The 11,505-nt window shown below is 43.3% G+C and overlaps 2 protein-coding genes across 2 annotated transcripts; one reads left to right on the top strand and one right to left on the bottom strand.

The window, feature by feature from the left end:
* Window positions 1–412: 412 nt before the first annotated feature.
* mansc4 (MANSC domain containing 4) lies at window positions 413–2,104 on the top strand (the record flags this gene model as incomplete). Its single annotated transcript, XM_083666757.1, has 3 exons — window positions 413–632; window positions 874–1,008; window positions 1,278–2,104. The coding sequence occupies 3 exons, from the start codon at window positions 413–415 to the stop codon at window positions 2,102–2,104; spliced, it is 1,182 nt and encodes a 393-aa protein (XP_083522883.1).
* A 1,079-nt stretch (window positions 2,105–3,183) lies between these two features.
* mrps35 (mitochondrial ribosomal protein S35) lies at window positions 3,184–9,946 on the bottom strand. The gene is made up of 8 exons (XM_083667262.1): window positions 9,797–9,946; window positions 9,478–9,530; window positions 9,071–9,238; window positions 8,188–8,248; window positions 7,919–8,058; window positions 6,533–6,642; window positions 6,285–6,354; window positions 3,184–3,894 (listed from the first exon to the last, which is right to left on the bottom strand). Exons 1-8 carry the CDS (start codon window positions 9,942–9,944, stop codon window positions 3,631–3,633), a joined length of 1,014 nt encoding a protein of 337 aa, XP_083523388.1. The 5' UTR covers window positions 9,945–9,946; the 3' UTR covers window positions 3,184–3,630.
* Between the last annotated feature and the right edge of the window lie 1,559 nt (window positions 9,947–11,505).

Genomic DNA, 11,505 nt, shown 5'->3' on the forward strand with positions numbered 1-11,505 from the left:
CACACAATATCAAAGCAAACCCAACCCCCTGGCACTTGACACACCTGTGGGCAGTGGGTGATATTTTGGGCAGTCTGCTTCTTCCTGGCAACTATTATGGATAACCCTGCTATTACACAAATGGTATACTGTAAGTGAAATGCATTTGCATAGATTAACTGGATTCAAGGCAAATCCCTATCAATCACAGGCAGAAAACAATTTGGCGCACAGTGGATACATTACGTCCACTTACGTTTCCACCTGAAGGTATGTAGTCGTGACACACTTGGAGAGGGGCACTCACTGGCGAGACGACTCTACTGACTTCATCTCAATCGACTAGCTTCTTGATACTTCGCAGTTCCGCCCGAAATGTTCATTATTTCCTCAACTTGTATTTTAACATGATTTGACTTACATGACACGCGCAATGACTGTTCCATGGAGTTTGCTAACAATTCTGAGTTTGGTGTATCACACTGAATCGAGGTGTTCACAAACTTCTTACTATAAAAACTGTTGGATTCGTCGATTCCCTGGCATATTCATCGATATTGAGGAATCTCAGAGAAGAGGCGCGCAGCTTTTGAAATATTACCAAGAGGAGACAGCTCTGAAATGCAGCCGAACTTGTTGCCTTACGAGAAATTGTAAGTAATTTTCAGTTTTGTGTGAGATTGTGTAATCCTCTCAAATGTTTCTCCGTCTTTATTTTCCATTCATACTAACCCCATCATCTTATGTAAACCTGTACTATTACTTAACATGCTTTATTTTAATATATGAAATTCAAAAAACTATAACTGTTTGTGCATGTCATTAATTACATGGAAACAGGTGTGTGCTCTGCGCTCTGTTACTGATTAAAAAGCATTTTCTGTATCTCCTTAGTTTCCTGTAACCTGGCGATATTCCACTATGATACCATTGAAGAGAATGTGAACTGTTTTCATCTGCACTGTCCAACACTGGAGAGCTGCATCCTCAGCCACAGAGGCAACGTTATCCTGTACAATATCACTAAAGGTGAGCCTCAAAGTAATGTTTTATCCTATTATACTAATGACATGCGAATACTGTGTTTCATCATTACTACACATACAGTATAGGGGCAACCTAATGTAAAGTGTAACTAAATGTAAATCCATTTATCAATGCGATTCTATAGTTTTGCCCCCTTGGAGCAATAGGCAGTCGGAGGCTCCAGATTGTACTGTAGTTGTGATCATAATAAAGGCTACTGTAGTCACCTGTGCTGTTTACTGATAATGTTTGACATTTCGGTTGTCTCTCAGGTGTGGATCCTGACCTGCTGGTGTTTGGGAAGTATTTTACCTCCAATGTGCGGGTGTTGCCTCACCTCTACACCAGAGTCAATGCCTCTGAGCCCTTGGCCTCAGACAAGCGCCAATTCCACCGGCCCCCTATCCCCCCTGCACTTCCTATGACTCCGGCACCCACCGTACGGACACCGGCACGGACATCTGCACAGACACCCACCAACTCACCTCAGAGCTCTGGTCAGGCTACGACACATTCCCCCATCACATCCACCTCTTCTTCCACAACAGCTGCCCCCCGGGAGACCCATGTCCCCACCACCTCTCCTCCAACCCCAACCCCCACTTCCCATGCCCCCTACACCACCCAGACCACCTCTATCTTTCTGTCAACCCACATGGAGCCCACCACCACGCCACAGTCCCCCATCACTACCCCACAGCCCTCCACCACTACCCAGGACCTCACATCCACCATCCATGTAGCCACCAGCCCCCCCACCACCATTGCCCCCCCAGCGAACATGGACGGTAGCAAGCAGTACCCCAATGACACCAAGGGCTATCAGGGGAGGAACCATACAGCAGGTGTAGAGGGAGGTCAGGGGGCCAGCGGGGAGACCCCTGGGGGCCTGGGACCAGGATGGCATGTAGCGGCCCACACCCTTCTGGTTGCCATAGCGACCTGCACCACGGTGCTGCTGAGCTGCTGTTGCTCCATCCTGCTGGTGGTTAGCTGGAGGGGTCGGAGGAAGAGAAAGGGACGTTACAGGACCACCTGGAGGGGGAAGGGCGGCTCCATGCGCCTCATAAAGTATGTCATCGTCAGGGAGAGCTCGTGAGGTGACATAATGGGGTCAACATGAACGGGGTCTTGCTTTTACAAGAACTGCAGTCTTTTCTTAATCAAATGTGTTTACTAGAGAACATTTGTTTGTTCAAAATGAGATGGGACCACAGGAAACTAATCTGACAACTGAATGTTTTTAAGCTTTTATTATCCAACTTCAAATGAAATCTGTGGGGAGTGAACTGGACCATTTGGGGAAAAATGGCTGAAGCTCTAATGCACATACTGGAGATCTCTACAGACTGGTAGAGATAGTTTTATTTTATGAAGCTGCATGAAAATGTTATTAATCAGTAATTATTTTCTCTTCCATTCCAATGTTATGTTGTGACTAATGTATGTATTTTAGTGGTCTTTGAGAGATAGATTGTATGGATGAAGGCTAGTACAGAGAATTATCTAAACAAAAACAGATACTGAAAATACATGCCAAAACTTTAGGAGCTGTTGTGAGGATTGGGGCTACAGTTTGCGGTAATAGCTTTACACTAAACTGCTGATGTATTCTGCAGTCATTTGCCTTCTGAAAGATGATATGCTGTCCATTTGGCAGCCCTACATTTTGATGTGGTCCAATGAGATCAAACTAATGTTGATGCCAAACCCCATAGATTGTCTGCTCTGCTCTTAAGTGCATCGATGGGGGCTCCCAACCAAGACATGCAGCAATAACAAGCCTAGGTTTGTTTAGAGAGGGCACTAAGCTGCTAAATGCACTGGGCTGTGTGGGAGTGGAGGTTTGGGCCTACTGGCAAGCGCCATGCTCTCTTCCAGAACATCTCTCTTGCGCATCGGGTTTCTCCTGACCCAGAACTGCAGGACCAGAGCAGAAAGTCTTTTGAAGGGTTTGGTGCTTTTCATCAATCCGCCATTGAAGGCATCCTTTTAGTAGGGTGCTTGTTCTTGGTCCCCTGGGAGAGACCGGGGGGGGTGTGGTGAAGTGGGAATTGAAGCGGGAATTGAAGCCATGGATTGGGGGGAAATTGTGATGGGGTGGAAGTACTGGTAAAGAACTGGTAAAACTGTACATCTGTATGCAATGATGTAAATGCACTTGTTTATCATCCAAAATAACTTTGAGAAAAAGAAAGCATTTTATTTACAATGCAATGAATACATTTTTGCTTCAGGCTTTCAGTTTTACATTGAATAATAGCATAGAACACAGGTATTAGACACTTGTATAACAACAGATGTCGATTTTATTTTTTGTAAATAAATATTTCACATGGGATGTTTACAGGCATCATCTGCTACGTGTTGTCAAATCAGATGCCAAGAACTTCACCTATGTTTTCCTGATCAACAAGGGTGAGGCAGCTAAGCTCTGGTCTTTGTACAGATGTGATTGGACCTGGACTGATCTGGTCTGGACACAAGAATGTCTTTCCATTGTAAGCCTACAGTATATTGTGTGTTCACTGTTTGAAGGCCCTCTTGAAAGATCTAAATAGTGGATCATACTGCTCTTGGTCACTGTCCCGTGTGTGTATCTGTATACAGCATATAAAGGACATGTTAGAGGTTGAGAAGTTTCTTCACAGCTTCTCTGTACTGGAGCACGCTGCTTTCGCTCTCTCCCTCGTTCTTCAACCTGGTAACCGAGTCCTTATACTCCAGCACCTCTGGTCTTCCCAGCAGCTCCTCCCTCACTGCCTCCCCCTCTCTGGCCTCCTGCATGAGAACCAATGTGGCCAATGTGTTCTTCTGAGAGGGGCTGTCCTCCCAGCTGTACTCTTCCATGTCTGCCACTGTCTTCTCAAACTCCCAAGCTTCGGTTTTCTGTAGAGAACAAGCAGAACCAGTCAAAACATTGTTAGCTACATAGCTTTCTACAAATGTTAACCAGGTATCACTAGTTTATTCCTAAATATGACAGCAATGAGAGATGAGCAACACATTCAGAAAAGGGGCCCCCACAGGGGTCTGTGATGGTCCCTCTCATGTTGATGGTTATTATAGTACCTCTAAGGGTACCTGGTAACCCTTCACCCCTCTGTGGTGCACTCCTCTCACAGAGATAGTGTTTCTCCATATGTGGTTCTCTCTCCACAGCCTGTCTCACTCCCATCACATTCCCCAAAGGACAAAAGGCTCATTGTGTAGGTAGCTTAAAGCAGGGGCCGGCAGAGCCTCAGCTTCCCTGCACTCCAGGTGTTTGGGGTTAATGACTATCATTACATCTATATGGTGCATAATATCCAGGCCGGCTGGAGTTCAAGCCTTCCAGGGTATGGGGTGGGGATGAGTTTCTCTCTATCCTTTCGTCTTCAGCCTGACTGTTTGGAACTAATACAACATTATCTCCGATCTCCACGGAGTAAGATAGGGATGGTTAAGAGCTCACCATATTGACCCTGTGGATTTTTTCCTCTTCAACTCTAAGCAATTGAATTGGAAATAATTCCAATAATGTGTTTTTCGGTCCAACCGAGCCAAATGGAGGGAAGTGACGACTGGTCTGAACCATGTCTGTCATTGCTTCCGTTTCAACTGGGTGCAGCCAAACTAATGAAAAAGGTGGAGATGATGGACATGATCACAGACCAACGGCCACCTGTTTTCGACATTATGGAGACATTATTTGTTTTCATTGGTGGAGCCCAGAGTATCATTCCATTTTCCAGTTTAGGTAAGGGAAGGACAGACAGAGAGATCAGAAGCCTCTGGTGCCCACTGCCCAGCAGGGTTGGTGGAAGACACTGCTGTGGCAGATTACCACACAGTGGAATTAGCGAGCTGAGAGTGGGTCCGTCTCCTTGAGTGAGCAAGGAGTAACAATCAGCCTCTTTGTGGGCTTGCGTTACTACCTGAGCACGGCTCCACTCTCACAGCTTCCATCAGCACGGCGGGCAGCACTGTGCCTTCCATTGTATGTCCAAAGGGCAGCGGACAGTGTTCCGCTTCCCGGCTCTGACACCATTCCCCACAGAGTTAAAAAAGCCAAGGCTTTATACTTGCCAAATCCCAGCCTTACGAGAAACCCCAAAGGAAGGAGTTGCACAACAGGGAGAGTCATTTAGTCCCTTATGGCTGTACTTTCATGTGAAAAGTGCCTGTGCTTGTGACCCTCAGTGGTGGCGGATTTCTCCAGTGCGGTGTGGCTGGTGTACTGTAAATAAGTGTCAGGGTCAACATCTGATCCGGGGGACTGTTTTCTCCAGTTTGAGAAGAAATGTCAGTGGGACAATGCTGCTGTTTGCCGTCCTTCTGCCTATTATCTAACCCTGATACATGCCAAATGGGCTTATTCTTTCACACAATGAAGAGAGAAGGGTAGACATTTCTCTGGTGGCCAAACTGTTGTGAGGTTGATTGTTGTAGATAAATGTTATCGAGTGGAAAGGAGAGGGCAACATCTTCACATCTTTTCCACAGGCCCTAGGTGTAACCTTCTTTTATTGCTATGGCACATCTCTTCTGTCAACGTGGAGGGCAGTTTCCACTCTCATGTTGCTCACAGGGTGAAATAGAACCTTGGGGTCTGGACCAATCGAACAGTTGTTTACAAAACTACTGCCTGTGCACAAGTGACTTATTACAGTATAATATCACTGTGGCCATCATAGCCCACTGTATTACGCACAATGATATAGAATGTCAGGTGTTATATTTCCTCTGATCTCACAACACCTTTGGAATTTTCAACAGACTAAGAGAAAGTGATAGCGGGCAGTAGGCACCAATGACGTTAGAACATTCTTGATGAATGTCCAGGGGGTTGGGCTAGCACCCCAGGTAGGGGGGGTGGGGGGGATTGGGGGTGTGAGGGGTGGCAATACCTGTGAATGGTGAATCCCTGAAATATTAATGGCGTAGTTGAAAGGCAACAATCAAACCTGTGGGTGCTCTTTCCACTTACAAAGCCCTAATGTATATCATAGCCCTTTACCTCTCGGAGTGGCAAAACAGTATCAGGTATCTATTTGGTCCATCAATAGCCTCTAATTCTCTGGACAGTTATGTACCAGTCTGTGTCTGTATATCTGTCTCTCTGTCTGGCCACCCATTGAAACGTGAGCTGGGCAGTTCAACTACTGAAATTGTTTGGTACTAACTGAGACTTGAATTAGATTGTATAATGTACAATGTGGCTTTACAGATCAGGGCTATGTAATGTGGATTGACCCAAGTTGCCTAGGCTGTAATTTAGAAAAAACTAAAAAACATACCCAAGATTCGTGATACAGGACAGTCAGAAGGTACATGGCGTGGTCATGATTCTGCTGTCTCACAGGGCAGCTGGCAGAGGGAAGGGAAGAAAGGGAAACCATCCCAATATGATGACTCAAAAGACAATTGTGTGAACCAATACACAGAGAAGAAGGACCAATTATGTATTTATTATTTGCATTACCCCGAACCAGAGGAGGAAATTTGATCCATAAAAACATGTTTCTTAGGATGCTACGCTGCTTACCTGTCAGCAGTGATGGCGAGTATATCTGTCTTTTTGCAGTACCTCTCTCCCACAAGTTTCAACATCTTCTTCTGTGCGTGGTCATCTAAGTTCAGGCTTGAGAGCTTCACCTGGGTGGACAGAGACATGACATTTTAATACTGAAGCTGATGTTTTCTCTTGATTAATAAAGCCACCACAAAACCCTTTGACACAATCATAAGAATAAATATACTGTGCCACATTTAATGTCAAACTCTTCAGCTATAAGTCACTTCTATTGTAACTCAAAGTCTCCAAATTGAATAGGAAACTACAGAGAAATACTTTTTTTTTTTTCAACCCTTACCCTAGGTAATCACTGTGTTATTCATTGAAGATTATAATAATTGGCATTCATACAGCTGTGTGACCGATGAGAAGAACAAGACATGATGGAACTTTTCAAGACAACGATTATAAAATCGCATCGTCCCAGCACAATGCAAACCACATCAACAACCTGAAAAGGTCACTCATCTCCAACTTAAGACCCTGACCCCAATGGTCAAATCCCCATATTTTCAACAAACGTATTTACAGTGATGTGCCCTTGGCTGACCTGTAAACCCTTTGTTACTTTATCGGGGGTAAACAAAAGAGATTACTGTATGATTACATTGTTTCATGTGGGAAGTTTAAAACATAATTTATCTGTATTATGAATGCATGTGTGCAGGTACTACTACTGTGTGGGTGTGTGCTCTACAGCTGGTGCCACGTGTTGACAAAAAACACACGTATTGTAAGATAGTACACACATTCATCTGGGGGGTGGGGGGGGTATATTTTTGAATGACAGTCGGCCTGGCGTGAGGACGCGGACTCTCGCTCTCAATACCGTTTCAGATGTATCCGGACCCCTAGCTCCATGGGATTTATCCTGCAATCTATCTTTGATTCTCAGACTAATCCAGTGGGATTAATGTCTGAATAATTCCAGCCTCAGGGTCGTAATCTAAGGGGGGAATGTGTCAGTGGAGCAGATGGCTGGTGATTATTGTGGAAATTGCATATTTCAGCTGAAAAATAAAAACATGAAAATACATTTCTCTGTACCTGGCGATTTAGCTTTTTGTCACCTGGTTACAGTTACTTAAGTAGCCCTGCTACTTTTAAGGAGCAGTGTTCATGCTGTTGGCTGTAATCATATAGACAAAGCTATGAAAATAGTATGTGTAAATAAGATCTTTCTGAGGAGTTATGGACACATTTCTAGAAAGGTCAGTGAGATCCTACACAAAGAGGATAAACCTGCATAGAGTAGAGGTGGCCTGAAGAGGTCAAACGTGTACAATTGAACGCTAGTATTTTAATCTGCAAGATAAACCTACTCACAGACCATGTATGAGACAGAAAGACACTTACTTTGAGATTGACAATGCGAGCAGATGGGTTCCTGAGGGAGGTGCCGGTAGACACATACTCCTTGCTCTCCATTTTGATGGGGAAGTGCTCGTCACATTTAGCTTCTGTGTCCAGGGCTGAGGGCCATTCTGTACAGAACGCTTCGGAGAGGAGACAAGGAGACAGTCAATACTACTCATTATTACTACAGTAATGGAAGTTAGGGTTAGGTTATCAGGCAACACACAACATAAAATAAAGGCCTGCCAATGTTCAAGACTATGACTCACGTTTCAGAGATTCGCAGTGTTTCTTTATGGCTGCTGGTGTTAAATGCAAAAAGTTTGGAATCTGAAAGAGATAATCGATTTAGATGAGATTGCATTCACGTACAACCGCACAAATTACTACTGTAGCAAAGTACTGTATCTGCACCAACAATTAACCAGCAGCAACAACAACAATCTACCACCTCCTTTACAGACAGTACAGAACACAAGTCACACAAAAACAGACCCTCACAATGAACTTTTGCAGTGGCCAGACCCTGCAATTGTTTATGCACAAAGTAGGCGACTGTCCTAAAACCAAAAACTAAAACAAGCAAGCAAAACCCCAATTCTTAGACTAATCTTTTAAGCCTCCCTGTGGTAGCATGGGGAAATGAAATCAATAATGTTATATCCCAAAGGGTTCAGCTGTTGCTGGCCTAGGTACAGAATCAGAAGGTGGACCGGGGCCAGATGGAGCGGCTGGTTGTCTAGAAACAGCAGCCTGTAATCCTGACATGGACAGAGAGCCAAGGCCTGCAGCAGGCAGTAGACCTACTACCACCCACAGTACAATTCTAATATCATGTCCTGCAGGATCGGTTAACTTTACTATTAGTATTTGTATATTGAGTAGCTGGTGATAACAAAAAAACAATATTGCCTTGAAGGGAACCATGTAGTTCAATCATGTCTTGTCATTACAGTGTATAGTATAGTGGGATTTTCATCTTGTACTGTTTGTTATGAATCTGAGAAAGGTAATAATTTCAACAGATCAACTTAAAATTTAGATCACACTGCATTATAAGGTGTCACTTATCATTTCAAGTCAACCTTCCAATGTCATGCCTTCAGAACCAAGCTTCGACAGGACACCGGGTGACAGGTCATGAACTCTGACCTTGATGAGCTCCAGGTTGCCCTTCTTCTCAGGGGGCACTCCCCTCTTCACTGGGTAGCCCATGCGCACTGGCAGGGGCACAGAGCCTTGTCTGAAGGGGGCTGCAGTCGGGTACACTGCAGTCCAGTCCTGGTCAACAGGCATCCTCTCTGTCCTGGGCTCCCCTGCCTGGGACACATCATGGAGAAAAGGACGAGCAGGAGAGAGTGATAATGTTAGTAAACTGTGCAAAAACTTTGAGTCTTGGTGACTATCAATGAACAGCTTGGTTTAATCTCGAGAATTAGCCTTAGGTCTATACATAACAATGTAGTGCGAAGAATCAGCCTTATTTCATGCCTCTCTTCCCTCATGACAATCGTTTGTCTTCTTAAAACTGTGTCCCTAATGCAGTCAACTCAACCCACCTCTCTTTTTGGTTTTCTGGTGAAAGGTCCTCTATTGCCTCTATCAGGGAATCCTGAAATTGATGAGGAAGAAAGACAGAAAGAACAATTAACTCTGATCCTTAGTTAGATCAAGCCTGAATATCATTGCTGATATTATGTTACAATGTTGTTCAATAACCTGAGCGTGCACCACCACCATATCCTTAAAAAGGCAAATACAGGATAGTCATACTATGAAACATGACATGATCATCATCCATTCCATTAGCACATGCTAACAAGGTAGATAGCAAAGTAGCATGGGGGTCTAATCATGGTATTGCATTCAAAAACTCACCTTGGGCTTTATTTGGACTAGAATTGTTAGTTAATAAAGCTGTCGCATAGGTGACCCTGTTCAACAGGTTACGACCATGAACTCCCAAAATGTGACAATTTATTCGGCCAAGGGACATCGCAGTTTTGTTCAGTGAATGTGCAGCCATGTTTTTAGAATGTCAAACAGCACTACGGCAAGGCGCGAGGAACAGAAAGTATTTGCTCAAGAAGCTCTGGCGAAACAGACAGTCAAAGCCGTGTGTCGGTGCCCCCTGCTGGTAGAGATGCCAATCTTCCTGGAACAGCTGAACAGTCTTCCTCTTGTTTTCTCAGTATATCACCCCAAACAATGTAGGCTATTACAGCCTCAGTAGTATACATGTTGTTTGTTTTCGTACTTGATGGTATGCCTTAGATAATATTACATTTGCATTTTGGTTATGGAAATCATAATTATAGAGAGCCATATATAGATCGTCTAGTGTGAATTGTAGTGGTGACTTCTAGTGGCTATTTGGTGACATCCCATTGATTTATATGTGCCACTGACCTAAACATCATCATAGTCATATCGCTATCGTTGTCCTCGAACATTGATGGATTTGTGCAGATTAATTTAGTAGGCCTATACAAAACCCATTAAATCATGTTTCATGGCTATGAAACATAATGATTTAAAAAAAGTTATAATAAACATGTCATCAAAGAAGTCTAGGAAGTAAATATCTTCTGCAATAAAGTCATTTTCATCGCCGTGGTCACGTGCGTCAAGTGGATAGGCTTCTGTGAGCGCGATGAAAGGCTCTGTCCACATGTGTCACCAGCATCCACCAGCTGCTGCCGTTTTGAAAACACCACATGCACTGACAAAGACGCACTACACTTCAAGAAACAATCGGCGAGGGACAGTAAGGACAAAAGATGGTTTATTAACCCATCTTTGGTCCTATTTGTTGCGCTCTGTCTCCATCAATTTACACGCAATTTTTTTTTTTTATAAAAAAATTATATATATATATATATATAGTATATGCTGTAGGCTAATTTGTCTTGAAGGGAAGTTTGTTGTGGTCTTTATTCAATAGGTAATTTATGTTGAAGGAAAGTTCAGTTCTGTCTTCAACTGAGGTAAGTTGATTTCTTTTTCTCTGTAAATGTTGACACCATTTACAAAGTACTGTAGAGTGAATGGTATTAAGTGACACTGCAATTCCCATCTTCTTGAAATTAAGATAAAAAAACAAATGAACCATAGTTCTATGTACTATACTGACCGTGACACTTTCATATTTGTTGGCTGTCATTTTGTTTATTTATTTGTTTATTTTGGAGATGGTGAATTGATCATCCCACGGAACAAGAAATATCATCCCATAAAAGATACAGAGAAAATGTTGCCTGTGAGCTTTGTTGAAGTTATACTGAGTCACATATTATTGTGGGAATTCATGTGCATTTACCTGAAATGAAATCATGTGCTCAAAAACATCATCATGCACACTATCCTTTTTCATTGAGCTTTATCTTAGTTCTGATCCTAAAATGTGGATATCAAGATGTAAAAATACCACTATAAGTGTGAGAGGATGGTGAAGTTCCAATAAGTACTTTATTTTGGTCATATTTATCAGGCCCACTTCAAATGTTAGGAACAATGTGAAATAATGTAGGCCTTTCACTGAAATTGTGCAAGGGAGCCCATTTCTAGCATAGAATGAGTGATGGATT

Source organism: Argentina silus (genome assembly GCF_951799395.1).
Source record: "Argentina silus genome assembly, chromosome: 3".
In the NCBI taxonomy this organism is placed as follows: domain Eukaryota; kingdom Metazoa; phylum Chordata; class Actinopteri; order Argentiniformes; family Argentinidae; genus Argentina; species Argentina silus.

Excerpts from the sequence above, each read along its gene's own strand:
- mrps35 (XM_083667262.1), bottom strand. The coding sequence starts at position 9,944 with ATGGCTGCACATTCACTGAACAAAACTGCGATGTCCCTTGGCCGAATA. Across the intron at positions 9,531-9,796 it reads TAGTCCAAATAAAGCCCAAG|GATTCCCTGATAGAGGCAAT; the intron begins GTGAGTTTTTGA and ends CATCAATTTCAG. Across the intron at positions 3,895-6,284 it reads TCCTGTATCACGAATCTTGG|AAAACCGAAGCTTGGGAGTT; the intron begins GTATGTTTTTTA and ends TGTTCTCTACAG.